This window comes from Aotus nancymaae, unplaced genomic scaffold, assembly GCF_030222135.1.
Source record: "Aotus nancymaae isolate 86718 unplaced genomic scaffold, 86718_ANA_hifiasm-v0.15.2.pri h1tg000049l, whole genome shotgun sequence".
Taxonomy (NCBI): domain Eukaryota; kingdom Metazoa; phylum Chordata; class Mammalia; order Primates; family Aotidae; genus Aotus; species Aotus nancymaae.
Genome location: NW_026988463.1, coordinates 18,031,858 through 18,051,314, shown reverse-complemented (window position 1 = coordinate 18,051,314; position 19,457 = coordinate 18,031,858). Strand labels below are relative to the sequence as shown.

The 19,457-nt window shown below is 44.4% G+C and overlaps 1 protein-coding gene, 1 non-coding gene and 1 pseudogene across 6 annotated transcripts in view; 1 reads left to right on the top strand and 2 right to left on the bottom strand.

The window, feature by feature from the left end:
- The window catches only part of TMC7 (transmembrane channel like 7), a 49,225-nt gene extending 30,435 nt beyond the window's left edge, over positions 1-18,790 (bottom strand). For 2 of the 5 annotated variants that reach the window (XM_064362534.1, XM_064362532.1), the window contains exons 1-5: positions 18,547-18,790; positions 11,535-11,683; positions 6,088-6,255; positions 4,387-4,469; positions 437-582 (exon numbers count right to left, since the gene is read on the bottom strand). In XM_064362534.1, coding sequence (XP_064218604.1) covers positions 437-582; positions 4,387-4,469; positions 6,088-6,255; positions 11,535-11,664 — 527 coding nt within the window. In that variant the 5' untranslated portion in view covers positions 11,665-11,683; positions 18,547-18,790. Of the gene's footprint in view, positions 1-436; positions 583-4,386; positions 4,470-6,087; positions 6,256-11,534; positions 11,684-13,196; positions 13,252-18,546 lie in introns of those variants that run through there. The other 3 variants (XR_010337369.1, XM_064362533.1, XM_064362535.1) reach the window with 3 other exon arrangements.
- Positions 12,708-13,155, top strand: LOC105725555 (large ribosomal subunit protein eL27-like; annotated as a pseudogene).
- On the bottom strand, positions 16,288-16,394 carry LOC135269205 (U6 spliceosomal RNA). The gene has a single exon (XR_010337496.1). It is a non-coding gene; the product is annotated as a U6 spliceosomal RNA (small nuclear RNA).
- Positions 18,791-19,457: the final 667 nt, after the last annotated feature.

Sequence of the window (19,457 nt, the reverse complement as noted above, 5' to 3'; positions counted from 1 at the left end):
GGCCAAGGCGGGCGGATCACCTGAGGTCAGGAGTTCAAGACCAGCCTGGCCAACATGGTGAAACCCCGTCTGTACTAAAAATACAAAAATGAGCCAGGCGTGGTGGCATGTGCCTGTAGTCCTAGCTACCCAGGAGGCTGAGGCACAAGAGTCACTTGAACCTGGGAGGCAGAGGTTGCAGTGAGCCAAGATCCCGCCATTGCACTGCAATCTGGGTGACAGAGAAAGACTGTCTTAAAAAAAAAAAAAAAAAAAGAACCTCAGGTTGCTATTTCTTCCATGGCTCTTCAGCTACCAAGTACTCACAAACCTTTCCCCACAAAACCATCCCCTGGACTCTGCTCATCCTTTAGGCAATGGCCCCCCGAGTTCCCATATCTCCAATAGCCTCCAGCCATCAAGGGTAATTCAGAGAGAATGAAAGGACAGACTTTACCTTTTCACTATCCAAAGAAGGCTCAGGGCCAGGTAGGCGATTGTGCTTAACAAATATGCCAGGGGCAGGTCATAAGTGAAGTTCTGAAATTTCATCCCATCAATGGAGTAATGTCCGTAAAAGAGGCTAGTCTCCTCCAGGAAACCCTGCAACAAAGCCAAGAGCATGAGGTCAGACTGGTCGGCTTACTGCAGGGAGCTGGAAGAGTAGTACCTGCCTCAAGACACACAAATTCCAGTGTCCCCTTTCCTCTCTGTATCCCCAGAGACTGGAACAGCCCCAGGGGCATAGGGAGTACTCAATGTTTGGGAAATAAAGCACTGATAAAACCTTGGCATTGAATATGCACAGGTGGCCAGGCGTGGTGGCTCACACCTATAATCCCAGCACCTTGGAAGGCCAAGGTGGGAGGACTACTTGAGCCCAGGAGTTTGAGATAAGCCTGAGCAACATAGGGAGGCCCCTATTGCTACAAAAAAAATTTTTTTAATTAGCTAAGCATAGAGGTGCATGGCTGTGCTCCTAGCTGCTCAGGAGGCTGGAGTAAGCCCTGATTGTGCTACTGCACTCTAGACTAGGTGACAGAGCAAGACCCTGTCTCTAAAAGAAAGAAGCACATATAACAACCCAAAACTAAAATTAAGAATAAAATTCCATGTGCCATAGCATCAAAAAGAATAAAACATGGTTGGACATGGTGGCTCATGCCTGTAATCCCAGCACTTTGGGAGGCCAAGGTGGGAGGATCATGAAGTGAAGAGATCGAGATCATCCTGGCCAACATGGTGAAACCCTGTCTCTACTAAAAAATACAAAAATTGGGCCGGGCACGGTGGCTCACGCCTGTAATCCAAGCACTTTGGGAGGCCGAGGCAGGTGGATCACGAGGTCAAGAGATCAAGACCATCCCAGTCAACATGGTGAAACCCCGTCTCTACTGAAAATACAAAAAATTAGCTGGGCACCGTGGCGCGTGCCTGTAATCCCAGCTACTCAGGAGGCTGAGGCAGAAGAATTGCCTGAACCCAGGAGGCAGAGGTTGCGGTGAGCCAAGAACACGCCATTGCACTCCAGCCTGAGTAACAAGAGCGAAACTCCATCTCAAAAAAAAGAGAAAAAAGAAAAAAAAATACAAAAATTAGCTGGGTATGGTGGTGCATGCCTGTAGTCCCAGCTACTAGGGAGGCTGAGGCAGGAGAGTCACTTGAACCCGGGAGGCAGAAGTTGCAGCTGAGATCGCGCCACTGCACTCCAGCCTGGCAACAGAGTGAAACTCCATCTCAAAAAAAAAAAATAAAACATTTAGGACTAAATTTAACCAAAGAAGTGCAAATCTCATACTCTGAAAACTATAAACATTGTGGAAAATAATTAAAGAAGCTCTAAAGAAACGGAAAACATCCCATGTTTGTAAATCAGAAGATGTATGGCAAAATTCCTCAAATTGATCTACATATTCAACATAATCTTTGTCAGAATCCTAGCTGGCTTCCTTATAGAAACTGACAAGCTGATCCTAAAATTCATATGGAATCGCAACACACCCAGAAGAGCCAAAATCACTTTGAAAAAGAACAGTCAGGCCTCGTGGCACAGAAAACTCTTTTTGACTTCTTCTTTTTTAAAAAATAAAAAAGTAGAGATGTGGTCTCGCCATGTTGCCCAGGCTGGTCTCGAACTCCTGGGCTCAAGCGATCCTCCAGCTTCAGCTTCGCAAAGTGCTGGGATTACAGTTGTGAGCCACCATGCCCAGCTGCCTCTGACTTCTTATGCTGAGAATGAAATACCTCCTTGGATGACAGGAAAACTCCAGAGAGTGAAGAAGAGAACAGAAACACTGCAGCTAGGTAGTACATAGAGGTTCCCTAGGGCATTGTTTTTTGTTTTGTTTTTGTTTGAGATGGAGTTTCACTCTTGTTGCCCAGGCTCGAGTGCAATGGCACGATCTCAGCTCACTGCAGCCTCTGCCTCCTGGGTTCAAGCGATTCTCCTGCCTCAGCCTCCCAAGTAGCTGGGGTTACAGGTGCCCACCACCATGGCTAGCTAATTTTTTGTATTTTTAGTAGAGACTGGGTTTCTCTATGTTGGCCAGGCTGGTCTCAAACTTCTGACCTCAGGCAATCCACCAGCCTCAGCCTCCCAAAGTCCTGGGATTACAGGCATAAGCCACCGCACCCAGCCAGCATTGTTTATAAAGGAAGGAAATGAGAGGAAATCTGAATGTCCATCAATAGGGATCGGGCTAGATCACTAAAAATCCATATTATGAAATATCAAGCAAGACCATGTAAGTGCACAGAGAAAGGTCAACGGTCAAGTAGGCTGTAAACCATGGGGTTAAGTGTTCAGTGACCTCTGAGGAGGGGCATTTTCACTTTTTACTCTATAAATCCTATGTTTTTCATGACAACCATGTATTCTTATATTATTGGGGTAATTAAATATATTTGTTAACTGGGAAAGTAGAAGCAAAAGACTCCATACTTTTTTCACTCTCCCAAAGGCCATAAAAACATGTCCAACCAGAAGAAACCTGTTTATATTGCAGAGGGCTGATATCAGGGCTATCACCAATCTCTCCCTCAAAATAATATAACAATTACAGGGCAAAGGTCCGCTGGGTCTGGAAAATAAAAATGAGCCCCTGTTTGATCTCTCTGGCCCTCTTTCACTTGTGCCTATTTACATTTAGATTTTTTTTTTTTTTTTTTTTTTTTTTTTTCAGAGACGGGGATCTCAATATGTTCCTCTGGCTGGAGTGCAGTGGCTATTTACAGGCACAATCCCACTACTGATCAGCATGGGAGTTTTGACCTGCTCCGCCTCCCACTGGGCTGGTTCACCCCTCCTTAGGCAACCTGGTGGTCCCCCCACTCCTGGGAGGTCACCATACTGATGCCAAACTTAGTGCAGACACCTGATCGGCATAGCGCACTACAGCCCAGAACTCCTGGGCTCAAGCCGTCCTCCCACCTCAGCCACCTAAGTAGCTGGGACTACAGGCACCTGCCACCACGCCTGGCACATTTAGATTATTAACAATAAGATTAAATTAAAATTCAGTTTCCCAACCACACTAAACATATTTCAAGTGCTCAGGAGTTAGTGATTCTGGGCCAGGCACAGTGACTTATGCCTGTAATCCCAGAACTTTCAGAGGCTAAGGTAGGCAGATCACTTGAGGTCATGGGTTCAAGACCAGCCTGGTCAACATGGTGAAACCCTGTCTCTGCTAAAAACACAAAAATTGTCTGGGCGTGGTTGCACACGCCTATAATTCCAGCTACTCAAGAGGCTGAGGCACCAGAATTGCTTCAACCCAGGAGGCGGAGGTTGCAGTGACCCAAGACTGCACTACTGCACTCCAGCCTGGGGGACAGAGTGAGACTCTGTTTTTTAAAAAAGGGCCAGGCACTGTGGCTCACACCTGTAATCCCAGCACTTTGAGAGGCTGAGGTGGGCAGATCACCTAAGGTCAGGAATTTGAGACCAGTCTGGCCAACGTAGTAAAACCCCATCTCTATTAAAAATACAAAAATTAGCTGGGCATGGTGGCTCACACCTGTAATTCCAGCTACTTGGAAGGCTGAGGCAGGAGAACCACTTGGACACGGGAGGCAGAGGTTGCACTGAGCCGAGACTGCACCACTGCACTCCAGCCTGGGCGACAGAGCAAGACTCTGTCTCAAAATAAATAAATAAGTAAAAAGAAAGACTAGAAAAAGGCCAATGGCTGAAAGTGACAAAGTATATTTTCTGTCATTCTAGAAGGCAATGATGAACGCTATCCTTTCCCATAAGGTTACTGCAAATCCTGTTTTATTTACTGGTACATGTGTCAACCAACACTTGTGTTGGCTCTCACTGCAGAAATTCAGCAAACAGATCTTTAAATCTATCAATTTTTAGTAGATTGAGGAGCTAAACAAAGGATTATGTTAAATACTTACAGTGCCAGAAAGCAAGTCTATGATATAACTGTAAAAGTAAATGAGTCCAGAGCTGCTTACTGGATAGACTGTACATTGTATATCTGTAAGAAACAAAATCCAGAATGTCAGTGGAAATAGTTTTAGTCTCTATAACCTGCCTGTTTTTTATTTTATTCATTTATTTATTTATTTTGAGATGGAGTCTCACTCTGTTGCCCAGGCTGGAGTGCAATGGCGTGATCTCGGCTCAGTGAAGCCTCCCCTTCCAGGGTTCAAGCGATTCTCCTGCCTCAACCTCCTAAGTAGCTGGGATTACAGGTGCCTGCCACCACTCCTGGCTCATTTTTGTATTTTTAGTAGAGACAGGGTTTCGTGATGTTGGCCAGGCTGGTCTTGAACTCCTGACCTCAGGTGATCCACACACCTCTGCCTCCCAAAGTGTTGGGATTACAGGCATGAGCCACCGTGCCTGGCCATAACCTGCCTGTTTTTCACAATTTGTGTGTATAAGCATGTACAGTCAAGCATTGCTTAACTAGGAGGATATAGTCTGATAAAAACATCCTTAAGCAATTTCGTCATGCAAACATCATGGAGTGTACTTACACAAACCTAGATGGGGTAGCCTACTATACACCTAGACTGTATGGTATGACCGATTGCTCCCAGGTTACAAACCTGGACAGCACATTACTGCACTGAACACTGTAGGTAACTGCAACACAATGTTAAGTATTTGTATATTTAAACATATCTAAACAAAGAAAAAGTACAGTAAAAATCCACTATTATAGTCTTAGGGGACCAGTGCTGCAGATGTGGTCCATTGTTGACTGAAACATTGTTATGTGGTACGTGACTGTACATGTAGATTACATTTAGAAATGTCACATATTGTTGTGGCCACAGCAACCTTAGTTCGAATCCGAGTCATGGCACCAAAAAAGAAAAGAAATGTCATATATTTGCATATTTGCACATAGATATGTTTGTGTATTTGTTTTTTGCCATTTTCAGTCCAAACCCCGATGTGTCCAATACAGTAACATTTCTTTCTCTTTCTAGTTCTAATGTTTCCTTCACTATTCTCCTCAAACATCTGGGAATATGGCTTTTTATTTATTTTGTATGTGAGTCCGCATATAGAGCCCGTTTTTGCTTGCACGTGTGACTATCAATGCTATCAAAGAAATAAACCTTTGTGGTTATTTCACACTCACAGTCTCATACTATTATGCAGTCACGCTCTCATGCTGTTATTTTATGGCAGCATGAGTGTCTTGGTGTCACTTGTTTCTGCAGCATAACCTAGACCATCCTGACTAATACAATCACCCAAGAATTATAATAAAGATTCTTAGCTGGGAGCAGTTGCTCCTGCCTGTAATCCCAGCACTTTGGGAGGCCAAGGCGGGTAGATCACGAAATCAGGAGTTCAAGACCAACCTGGCCAAGACAGTGAAACCTCATCTCTACTAAAACTACAAAAATTAGACAGGTGCAGTGGCAGCCTCCTGTAATCCCAGCTACTCAAGAGTCTGAGGCAAGAGAATCACTTGAACCCGGACAGCAGAGGTTGCAGTGAACTGAGATTGCACCACTGCACTCCAGCTTGGGCAATAGAGTGAGATTATGTCTCAGAAAAAAAAAGGAAGCATTGTAGCAAGACACATGGTGAAAAACAAACACACTTCATAGTAAACCAGGCCTTAGACTCACCTGTGTCTTTGAAAGGTATGAGCACGAAGCTGCTGTTGGTGATCTTGTATTTTGTGAGTAAGACTGGGAGCAAAACCAGCATGAAGATGATCAGAAATATTATCAAATTCAGCAATACCAGGAATCTCAAGAAGGAGAAATAGGACTGAATCCCAGTGCCAAATTTCCCTGGAAAAAACAAACCCAGACATCACTGACCAGGGGTATCGATACACTACACATCATAGATTCAATCAGCCATAAAAGCTGAAGCTGGAGGAATCAGTAGCTAGAAGGAGGAAGAAATATTTTATTTTATTTTTTTAATTGCTAGCTTTAAGGCTTGATACTGCCGGGCGCGGTGGCTCACACCTGTAATCCCAGCACTTTGGGAGGCCGAGGCGGGTGGATCACAAGGTCAAGAGATCAAGACTATCCTGGTCAACATGGTGAAACCCCGTCTCTACTAAAAATAAAAAAAAATAAAAAAATTAGCTGGGCATGGTGGCGCATGCCTGTAATCCCAGCTACTCAGGAGGCTGAGGCAGGAGAATTGCCTGAACCCAGGAGGCAGAGGCTGCGGTGAGCCGAGATCACGCCATTGTACTTCAGCCTGGGTAACAACAGCAAAACTCCATCTCAAAAAAAAAAAAAAAAAAAAAAGACTTGATCTTCTAGTGTTTAACTTTTCACATATAGATCTACAATCGTGAATTAATCACTTGAGAATGGTATGAGGGAGAGCTCAGTATTTATCTTTTCTTGTATGACTCTCTAGTTGACTCAGCACCATTTATTGGCTGCCTTTTTTGGGAATAATCACTTGACCATATATGTATGAATCTGTTTCTGAATTCTATCCTGTTGCATGGGTCTACGTGTCTATCCTTATATCAATACTGTCTTAATTATTGCAGATTTGTAAGGCTTGATAGATGGTACTATATATGTTTCAGCTTTGTTATTTCTCAAGATTGTCTTACATATCTTTGGTCTTTTGCATTTATATACAAATGTTAGAATTAGTGCCTTAATTTTCACACACAATCTGCTAAGATTCTCATTGGGATTACATAAAATATACAGGTCAATTTGAAAAGAAGTGACATATTTATAACATTAAGTCTTCTGATCCATGAACATGGTATATTTAGGTCTTCCTTAGTTTTTCTCAATAGTACTTTATAGTTTTCTGTGCATAATTATTGCATATGACTCTTTAGATATAGTCCTAGATATCTGACTTCTTTTTTTTTTTTGAGGCCAAGTCTTACTCTGTTGCCCAGGCTGAAGTGCAATGGCTTGATCTCAGCTCACTGCAACCTCCACCTCCTGGATTCAAGCAATTCTCGTGCCCCAGCCTCCTGAGTAGTTGGGACTGTAGGCATGAGCCACCATGCCCGGCTAATTTTTATGTTTTTAGTAGAGACAGGGTTTCACAATGTTAGCCAGGCTAGTCTCAAACTCCTGACCTCAGGTGATCCACCTGCCTCGGCCTCTCAAGGTACTGGGATTACAGGTGTGAGCCACCATGCCTGGCCCTGACATTTTTGATACTATTTTAATTGTATCATTTTAAAAGTTTCTCTTTCTAAATGTTTGTTGTTGGTATATAAAAATACAATTCATTTTATATAGAGACATTTTTAAATTAACAATAAACCTTGTTAAATTAACATTAATTCTAATAATTGTCTTTTTAATTATCTACACGCATATCATTGTCATCTGCAAAAAAAAATGACGTTTTTTTCTTCCTTTCCAATTATTACCCTTCCCCCTGCCCATCCTACTACATTGGCTAGAACTTCCAGGCTGATTTTGAATAGAATCTGTGATAATCAGCACCTCTGTCTCATCTCCGTTTTAGGGAAAAAGCTTTCAATATTTCATCATTAAGTATGTAGGCTGGGAGAGGTGGCTCATGCCTGTAATTCCAGCACTTCGGGAGGCCAAGGCAGGTGGATCACTTGAGGTCAGGAGTTCAAGACCAGCCTGACCAATATGGTGAAACCTCATCTCTACTAAAATTCAAAAATTAGCCAGGCATGATGGCATGCACCTGTAGTACCAGCTACTCGGGAGGCTGAGGCAGGAGAATCACTTGAACCCAGGAAGTGAAGGTTACAGTGAGCCAAGATCATGTCACTGCACTCCAGCCTGGACAACAGAGTGAGACCCCATCTCAAAAATAAAGTATGTTTTTGGCTGTATAATGTTTATAGGTTTTTAAAATCAAAATTAAGAAAGGTCATATTTATTTCTCATTTGCTAAAAATGAGAACTGAAGTTTATCAGTGCTTTTTCTGCATCTGTTGGGATGATCGTATAATTTTTTTTCTTTTATTCTGTTTTGTGGTGAATTGCATCGATTGAATTGCAAATAGAAAACCAACCTTCTGCTAGATAACGATTAAATTGCTGAGGACAGAGAGCATTCTGAAGAGCAAGGATGGCTTCTTATTCTTGGTAGGAGCAACAAACTTATCACTGGAGACCAAAGATATAAAATACCCACAGCTTTTTACCACTGTCTAATACTTAGCAATGTGCCAGAGGCAAGAAACTTAATTATCATACCTGTGATAATTATCACACCTGTGATAATCCATGTGTCAGATGACCACCTACCCAGCCAAGAAATCACAGGGTTAGAGTCACTGAAGAGAAAACCAAAATCCAGTTCCCAGGAAGAACGTTCCCGTCTACCATACAAGCCACTTTCCAAACGAAAATCTCCAGAAAGCCTACCACTTCGCAAGAGAGGGAGCTAGACATAGTGGCTAAAACCCTGGACTCTAAATCTTGAATGCCTGGGTTCAAACCCTGGTTCTGCCTCACCCTGGCTAAGTGAACTTGGACAAGATCTTAAACTCTCCGAGCCACACAAATGACAAGTACCTAACTGAAAGGTTCTTTTGAAGATTAACTGAGGTGATGCGTAAAATGCTTAACACAATGCCTGGTTAATAATAAATGCTCAATAAAAGTTAGCTTCTATGATTTTACTCCAAATATAATGTTACACTTGAATCTCAAGAGAAAAAGTATGAGTGAGCCATGAAGCCTTTTACAAATATGCTGTATTCAGACGGGTGTGGTGGCTCACACCTGTGATCCCAGCATTTTGGGAGGCTGAGGCAGGTGGATCACCTGAGTACAGGAGTTCAAGACTAGCCTGGCCAACATAGTGAAACCCCATCTCTACTAAAAATACAAAAATTTAGCTGGGTGCGGTGGCGGGTGCCTGTAATACCAGCTACTAGAGAGGCTGAGACAGAAGAATGGCTTGAACCCAGGAGGCAGAGATTGTGGTGAGCCGAGACCACCATTGCACTCCAGCCTGGGCAACAAGAGTGAAATTCCGTCAAAAAAAGAAAGAAAGAGAGAAAGAAAGAAAGAAATATGTTACATTCTCCAAATAAAACAACAATAAAAAGGTAGTTCATTGGATAAATTACCAATCGTATTTTACAGGTCTTAAAATAGTAATAATGGAGACAACCATTTCCTTTATTTATCTTACCATATTCCTTACAAACTTCACAAAGTTTTCATATTAGCAGTTTTGGGGAGATGTTTAAAAAATGTTTTGCTTTATAATAGATAATCCTGGCCAGATGTGGTGGCTCACACCTGTAATCCTAGCACTTTGGAAGGCCAAGGTAGGCAGATCACCTGAGGTCAGGAATTCAAGACCAGCCTGGCCAACATGGTGAAACCCCATCTCTACTATAAATACAGACATTAGCTGGGTGTGTGGCACACGCCCGTGGTCCCAGCTGCTTGGGAGGCTGAGGTGGGAAAATCGCTTGAACCTGGGAGGTGGAGGTTGCAGTGAGCTGAGACTGTGCCATTGCACTCCAGCCTGGGTAACAAGAGCAAAACTTCGTCTCAAAAAATAAAATAAAATAAAATAGATAATCCAAAAAAAAATTTCAATGTTTCTAATTTTGTATTTTTTTTTAATTTGCATTTTTATTTTTAGATTAAATCGAGACAGGATCTTATTATGTTGCCCAGGCTGGTCTCGAACTCCTGAGCTCAAGGGATCCTCCTGCCTCAGCCTCCCAAAGTGCTAGGATTACAGCAGGCATGAGCCACCGTGCCTGGCTAATTTTGTATTTTGGCACAAATTCCAATTTTTGCATACTTGCTAAGGACCAAATTGTGTCCTCACCCTAAAATTCATATGGTGAAGCCCTAACCCCAATGTAATGGTATTTGGAGATGAGCTTTTGGGAAGTGATTAGGTTTCAATGAGGTCTTGAGAGTGGAGCCCCATGATGGGATTAGTGTCCTTATAAAAAGAGACACCAGAGAGTCTGCAGTCTTTCTCAGAGCACACTCAAAGCAAAGGTTACGTGAACACACAGCAAGAAGGCTTGCTCAAGCCTCCAAAACCATGAGAAAAATAGTAGCTGTTTTTTAAGCCAACCAGTCTGCGGTATATAGCTATGGCAGTCCAGCCAACTAATAACAATCCATAATCCCAAATTCTTACCACTATAGGAAAGTAGGGGTTCACAGTATTTTCAGGGCCATGAGAACTCTTTGTAGTTTGGTAAAAGTGATAAGCCTCCACGCCTGTAATCCCAGCACTTTGGGAGGCCGAGGCAGGCAGATTATGAGGTCAGGAGCTCAAGACCAGACTGGCCAACATGGTGAAACCCCATCTCTACTAAAAAATACAAAAATTAGCTGGGTGTGGTGGCTAGTGCCTGTAATCCCAGCCACTTGGGAGGCTGATATAGGCGAGTTGTTTGAACTGGGACCCAGGAGGCAGAGCTTGCAGTGAGCTGGGATTGAGCCACTGCACTCCAGCCTGGGCTACAGAGCAAGGCTCCATCTCAAAAATAAATAAATAAATAAAATAAAATAAAAGTGATGAGCCTCGTCTCAGGATAATAAGGCTTTTTGTAGCCGGGCGCGGTGGCTCACGCCTGTAATCCCAGCACTTTGGGAGACCAAGGCGGGTGGATCACGAGGTCAAGAGATCGAGACCATCCTGGTCAACATGGTGAAACCCCGTCTCTACTAAAAATACAAAAAAAAAAAAAAAATTAGCTGGGCACGGTGGCGCGTGCCTGTAATCCCAGCTACTCAGGAGGCAGAGGCAGGAGAATTGCCTGAACCCAGGAGGCAGAGGTTGCGGTGAGCCGAGATCGTGCCATTGCACTCCAGCCTGGGTAACAAGAGCGAAACTCTGTCTCAAAAAATAAATAAATAAAATAAAAATAAATGAATAAATAAATACAATAACCGGAAGGGACAGGAAAATATCACAATTTTTTCCTGGTTACAAAGACACAGGTTCTACTAAACCTAACTGTGGTTTGTTGCTCACATTCATCATGGAAGGAAATGCTCAATTTCAGTTAGACCCTAGTGGAAACGAAGCTGTACTTGCCCCCTAGACACAGAGACTTCTGCAGACGAGACTGGGCACAGATGCTGGGGTGCAGTACCTTCAATGCTGCGAATGTCCTCCCGCCACAGCTCCAGGTGGGTTGTCATCTCTCGCGCCTTCTCTAGGAACCTCTTCCAAGACTTGCTGCTATACCGCTTCCACTGGTCCCACTCAGAGAGATACTTCATTTGGGTCTCCTGAATGTCCCTGCATGGAAAACATGACCATGATGATGACAGTGGCAGCAGCATCAAGACTCAGCATCTCAGCCCGACACAGTGGCTCATGCCTGCAATCCCAGCACTTTGGGAGGCCGAGGCAGGTGGATCACCTGAGGTCAGGAGTTCAAGACCAGTCTGGCCAATATGGTAAAACGCCATCTCTACTAAAAATACGAAATTAGCCAGGTGTGGTGTCAGGCATCTGTAATCCCAGCTACTCAGGAGGCTGAAGCAAGAGAATCACTTGAACCTGGGAGACAGAGGTTGCAATGAGCTGAGATCGCACCATGGCACTCCAGCCTGGGCAATAAGAGCAAAACTCCATCTCAAAAAAAGAAAAAAGAAAAGAATCTGCATCCCATAAAACCCCAGCTGAGAGGACAGAAAAATATGTGAGTGCTCATACATTACTGCAGGGAATATAAAATTGTGCAGCCGCTACGGAAACGAGTTTGGCAGTCCGTCAGGATGTCAAACAGAATACCCATGTGCCCCTGCGGTTCCACTCCTAGGTACATACAATGAATTAAAAACAGGGCTCTCAAACAAAAACTCATCATGAGGCTGGGAGCAGTGGCTCAGGCCTATAATACAAACACTTTGGGAGGCTGAGGTAGGTGGATCACCTGAGGTCAGGAGTTCGAGACCAGCCTGGCCAACATGTTGAAACTCCATGTCTATTAAAAATACAAATCAGCCAGTCATGGTGGTAGGCGCCTGTAATCCCAGGTACTTGGGAGGTTGAGGCAGGAGAATTGCTTGAACCCAGGAGGCAGGGGTTGCAGTGAGCCAAGTTCACACCACTGCACTCCAGTCTGGGCAACAAGAGCAAAACTTGGTCTCAAAAAAAAAAAATCAACTTGTCTGGAGTGTTCATGGCAGCATTATTGGCAATAGTCAAAAGATAGAAACAACCCAAATATCCACTGATGGATAAGTGGATTTTTTAAAATGTGGTCTATCCACACAATAGAATATTACTTAAAAAGAAATGATGGGGTGCTGCCGAAATGGGCAAGTTCATGAAACCTGGAAAGGTGGTGCTTATCCTGGCTGGACGCTACTCTGGATGCAAAGCCGTCATCGTGAAGAACATTGATGATGGCACCTCAGATCGCCCCTACAGCCATGCTTTGGTGGCTGGAATTGACCGCTATCCCCGCAAAGTGACAGCTGCCATGGGCAAGAAGAAGATCGCCAAGAGGTCAAAGATCAAGTCTTTTGTGAAAGTTTATAACTACAATCGTACCTGATGCCCACAAGGTACTCTGTGGACATCCCCTTGGACAAAACTGTCATCAATAAGGATGTCTTCAGAGATCCTGCCCTTAAACGCAAGGCCCAACGAGAGGCCAAGGTCAAGTTTGAGGAGAGATACAAGACAGGCAAGAAGAAGTGGTTCTTCCAGAAGCTGTAGTTTTAGATGCTTTGTTTTGGTCATTAAAAAATAAAAAGAAAGAAAAAAAAAGAAATGATGGGCCAGGCACAGTGGCTCATACCTGTAATATCAGCACTTTGGGAGGCTGAGGCAGGAGGATTGCTTGAGCCCTGGAGTTCAAGAAGAGCCTGGGCAACATGGCAAAATTGCATTTCTACCAAAAAAAAAAAAAAATTAGCCAGGCATGGTGGCACATGCTTATAATCTCAGCAAGTTGGGAGGCTGAGGCAGGAGGATTGCTTGAGCCTGGGGGATCAGGCTGCAGTGAGCTGAGATTGCTTCACTGCACTCCAGCCTGGGTGACAGAGCAAGACCCTGTCTCAAAAAAAAAAAAAAAGAGGCCAGGTGTGGTGGCTCACACCTGTAATCCCAGCACTTTGGGAGGCCAAGCATGAAGCCAGGAGTTCAAGACCAGCCTGGCCAACACGGTGAAACCCTGTCTCTACTGAAAATACAAAAATTAACTGGGTATGGTGGCAGGCACCTGTAATCCCAGCTACTAGGGAGGCTGAAGCAGGAGAATCACTTGAACCCAGGAGATGGAGGTTGCAGTGAGCCAAGATGGTGCCACTGCACTCCAATCTGGGTGACACAGCGAGACTTCGTATCAAAAAAAAAAAAAATTTTAATAATAAAAATAAAAGCCAAAAGAAAAATAATGTTTTATGACACATGGAAATCACATGAAATTCAAATTTCAGTGTCTGTAAATATTCCTGGAACACAGCCATGCCCATTCATTTATGAATCATCTGCAACAGCAGAGCTGAGTAGTTGCAACACAGACTGCATGGTCCACAAAGCTGATCCCGAGTCTACAGGGAAGGCAAACATGCTGAAATCCAACAACGACAGCTCTCTGGGAGACGTGCTATAAAAGGGGATGTGATCGGGGCTCTGGAAACCTGCGGGAGGCACCTCAAGTCTAAGTTGGTGTAAGGGAGTAAGGAGAGCAGGGGAAAAAGAAGGTGCTGGGGCCTGAAGGTGAGAGAGGAGACTTGAGGAATTTGCCAGCCATTCATGGCACATGGCACACACTGCCACCCTCCCACCAGTCAGCCTTCCTCCATCAGACAGGGAGCTCCTATTAAAGAAAAGGACTTGAAAGGCCAGGTGCAGTGGCTCATGCCTGTAATCCCACCACTTTGGAAGGCTGAGGCAGGTGGATCACAAGGTCTGGAGTTTGAGATCAGCCTGACCAACATGGTGAAACCCCATCTCTCCTAAAAATACAAAATTAGCCAGGTGTGGTGGAGCACGCCTGTAATCCCAGCTACTCAGGAGGCCGAGGCAGGAGAATCGCTTGAACGCAGGAGGCAGAGATTGCGGTGTGCTGAGATTGAGCCATGGCACTCCAGCCTGGGCAACAAGAATGAAACTCTGCCTCAAAAAATTCAAAAAAAAAAAATAAAGGACTTGAAACTTCCATCCAAACAAGCCTCCTGTGCTGTGTCTGTTTCCTTATTAGTAGGTTGGAGTTAGTAAAGTACCTACCCTTACATCAGTGGTTCTCAAGTGGGGGTGATTTTGCACACCCCCAAGGAACATCAGGCAATGTCTGGGGACCTCTTTGATTGTCACAACTGGGAGAGGGGGACATGCTTCTGGCTTCTAGTGGGTAGAGGCCAGGGATGCTGCTAAACATCCTCCAATCCACAGGCAGCCCTCCACAACAGAGAACTATCTGGTCCCAAATGTCAATAAGCAAGAGTGCTCAGGTTAAAGAAAAAACCCTCCCAGCCTGGCGCGGTGGCTCACACCTGTAATCCCAGCATTTTGGGAGGCTGAGGCGGGTGGATCACCTGAGGTCAGGAGTTTGAGACCAGCCTGGCCAACATGGTGAAACCCCGTTTCTGTTCAAAAATAAATGAATAAATGAAAAAGAAAAAACCCTCCCTCAGCTGGGCATGATGGCTCATGCCTATAATCCCAGCACTTTGTGGGGCTGAGGCAGACGAATCACCTGAGGTCAGGAATTCAAGACCAGCCTGGTCAACATGGTGAAACACTGTCTCTACTAAAAATACAAAAAATTAGCCAAGCGTGGTGGCAGGCACCCGTAATCTCAGCTACTTGGGAGGCTTAGGTGGGACAATCGCTGGAACCTGGGAGGCAGAGGTTGCAGTGAGCCGAGATGACACCACTGCATTCCAGCCTGGATGACAGAGTGAGACTCTGTCTCTAAATAAATAAACAAAATAATAATAATAATGTTTAAACCCTGCCTCAGAGGGTGGAGCGGGAGTTAAGGGAAATAAAGAATAACAACTATTAGCAATTAGAATTATCCTTCCTGGCTGGGTGCAGTGGCTCACGCCCGTAATCCTAGCATTTTGGGAGGCCAAGGTGGGCAGATCACCTGAGGTCAGGAGTTTGAGACTAGTCTGGCCAACATGGTGAAACCCCTTCTCTACTAAAAATACAAAAATTAGCTGGGCGTGCTGGTTTGTGCCTGTAATCCCAGCTACTTGAGGCAGGAGAACTGCAACAACCTGGGAGGTGGGGTTGCAGTGAATCAAGATCATGCCACTGCACTCTAGCCTGGGCAACAGAGCAAGACTCTGTCTCAAAAAAAAAGAATGATACTTCCCATGTCCTTTTCTTTGCCATTTTCTAGGGATTCACTGGTAAACCAGGTAGACATGGGTCCTGCTCTCATGAGTCTGTTAGTTTCATTTTTCCAGTGAGCCTGGAAGCCCATGATAGAAGAAAATATGTCTCTCTCTTAGGTGTGGCAGAGTTTGGTATACAACAGTAGTAGTTTATAAGAATTCAAAATCTAGCGGGGCGCAATGGCTCATGCCTGTAATCTCAGCACTTTGGGAGGCCAAGGCAGGCAAATCACCTGAGGTTGGGAGTTGGAGACCAGCCTGCCCAACATGGAGAAAGCCCATCTCTACTAAAACTACAAAAATTAGCTGGGTGTGGTGGTGCAGGCCCGTAATCCCAGCTACTTGGGAGGCTGAGGCAGGAGAATCGGCGGAGGTTGTGGTGAGCTGAGATCATGCCATCGTACTCCAGTCTGGGCAACAAGAGTGAAACTCCTTCTCAAAAAAAAAAAAAAAAAAAAAAAAAATTCAAAATCTATGAATCTGAAAGAGTGGGAATAAAATACGTTATTTATTTATTTTTTACTTGATTTTTAAATAAATTTACATGTGGAATGCTTCATGAATTTGTGTGTCATTCTTGCTCAGTAGCCATGCTAATTTTTTCTGTATCACTCCAATTTTAGTATATGTGCTCCCAAAGGGAGCATTAAAATACCCTTTTTTTTTTTGTTTTGAAACAGGGTTATCCTCTATTGCCCAGACTGAAGTGCCCCCAACCTCCTGGGCTCAGGTGATCCTCCCACCTCAGCCTCCTGAGTAACTGAGACTACAGGAGTGCACCACCATGCCCAGCTAATTTTTGTATTTTTAGTAGATACAGGGTTTTGGCACGTTGCCCAGGCTGGTCACGAGTTCCTGAGCTCAAGCGATCCGCCTGCCTCAGCCTCCCAAAGTGCTGGGATTATAGGTGTGAGCCACTGTGCTGGCTAAAATAGAGTTATAAAATCTCAATATTTTTTTGAGAATACAAGACCACCCAAATTAAAAATAAAACCAAAGATAACATATTCTCAACCTACAAGGCACAGTGTGTCATCCAATGTGCTACTTTGTTTCACTATTTTTTTTTTTCTAGAGACAAAATCAGGGTCTTACTCGTCACCAGGGCTGGAGTGTAGCGGCACAATCATAGTTCACTACAGCCTCCAATTCCTGGGCTTGAGCAATACACCTGCCTCAGCCTTCTGAGTAGCGGGGACTACAGGCACACATCACCACACCCAGATAATTTTTCTATTATTGTTATTATTTATTTATGTATTTATTTATTTATTTATTTATTTTGGTAAAGACAGGGTCCTGCTATACTGCCCAGGCTGGTCTGGAACTCCTGGTCTCAAGCAATCCTCCTGCCTCAGTCTCTTAAAGTACTGTGATTACAGGCATGAGCCACTTTGCCGGACCCTTCCAATGCATTTATGCTACTGACCCTCGGTGGGTGGGGGGCAATTAAAGAGTTAAGCAGAAATACCCACCTCTGTCATTACACCAGGTCAATGGGAAAATTATGTTTTTAAATTTTTCAAGAATGAGGGAGATGGCAAGCTATCACCCAAATCCATTCACACTTCCCAGCCTTCCTGGCAGTTAGGTATGACCATGTGACTAAATTCTCTCTGGTAGACATGTAAAGAAAAGTGATATGTGCACCTTTCAGACTTGGCTCTTAACCCTTAACTCCCAAAACTCCCAATTACTCAATGAATACGTGAATATCCCACAGCCATGTGACTTTGCAGCTCTTCCCATTAGCAGGAGGAATTTTTTCCCACCCATTGAATCTGGACTGTGATCTGGTTAGAACATACCCTGCAGTAGGAGGGAAGCTGAGCCAGTTCTAAGCCTAGCCTCAGGAGGTTTTGTAGGCTTCTGATCCTCTCTTGGGCTCCAGCTGTTGCCATGCAAACAAACTGGAGCTATCCTAATGACACCATGTGATCATTCCAGCTGAAGCCACCCCAGACCAGCTTACAGCAAGCTGACCCCCAAGCTTAGATCAGCAGAGCCATCTCCCCAGCCACAGCTGACTATCAATAAAGATTCAGCCCAACTGAAACTAGAAGGATGTCTAGCTACTCAGTTGTGTATTAGGCTACTGAGTTGTGGGGTATACTCATACTCCATACTCTTTCTTTTTGCATGGCTTGGTTGCAAACAAAAATGAGGTTTTAAGAGTATACAGAGCCACAAGATGGAAAGAGCCTGGGTCCCTGAATGACTGACTGCAAAGTTTCCCACTGACCTGAACCTAGTACTTTATGCTAGCAAGAAATAAACTTCTAGGCCAGGCATGGTAGCTCAAGCCTGTAATCCCAGCACTTTGGGAGGCCAAGGCGGGCGGATCATGAGGTCAAGAGATCGAGACCATCCTGGCCAACATGGTGAAACCCCATCTCTACTAAAAATACAAAAATTAGCTGGGCGTGGTGGTGCGCACCTGTAGTCCCAGCTACTCAGGAGGCTGAGGCAGGAGAATTGCCTGAACCTGGGAGGTAGAGGTTGCAGTGAGCCAAGATTACACCACTGTACTCCAGCCTGGTGACAAAGCAAGACTCTATCTCAAAAAAAAGAAAAAAAAGAATTAAACCTCTAATACGTTGAGTATGGTTGGATATGTTTTTTTTAAGGCTAGTCAAGTGAAGCAGTAGGAGTTTGGGTATCTTTGTCAAAGAGGCTTAGCTTACCCTAAGGAAGAAAATTTTAATTATGTGAGCTCTTCAAGAAATGCATTTCATGCACAAAACATACCTCTGGCCCATAATATACACTATACAGGTTCTAGGTGGCTAGCGAACAAACCTTAGTCTCCGCTTCTCAGAGATATTCAGTGCGTACTCTCGAATGGATTGGCTGCTGAGGTTTGCAGCAATTCCGTCCTTCAGCTGGGAGCTGTAAGAGTTGGTTGGCTTTAGCAAAGTGCCACTTTGCTTGTCCCGGGAAAGGATGGTCGTTCTCCTGCGTGCAATGGACCGGTAGCTTGGCAATTCTTGGAGGAAGTTCACAGGTGGAGAGGAGAAGCAACTGGAGTCTAGAGACAGGTTCTCTAGGTAAAAGAAAAGAAAGCTATCATTCACTCCAGTGAGCTAAGAAGCCAAGCAGGAAACTTGAATCTTGGACATCATCACTAAGCCTTGCAGATAGTTACTAGCCTGGATCAGTGACGATAGCATCTAGATCTTATTTCATTTACCACAGTGGTGCTCAGGACAATGAAATCATCTGCAGATGGGCTCACTTTCTGCAGATGTGTTTGCAGACATGCTTTAAATTGCACGCTATCTGATTTCCAGTGTTTGGCTGCAGCCACTAGCTAAAACTGCAGTCTTGGGCAAGTTATCTAAACTTGCCCAAAGTTTTAGATATTTTAAGTATTTGTCAAACATTTGTCAAACTAGTAATATTTGCTCCAACTTCCTCCCACAGTGTAGGGTATAGTAATGTACTCAATAAAACTCTAAAAAGCATAAAGGGCTGGGCACGGTGGCTCACGCCTGTAATCCCAGCACTTTGGGAGGCCAAGGCAGGTGGATTACAAGGTCAGGAGATTGAGACCATACTGGCAAACATGGTGAAACCCCGTCTCTGCTAAAATACAAAAAAATTAGCTGGGCGTGCTAGTGCATGCCTGTGGTCCCAGCTACTTGGGAGGCTGAGGTAGGAGAATCACTTGAATCTGGGAGGCAGAGGTTGCAGTGAGCAGAGATTGTGCC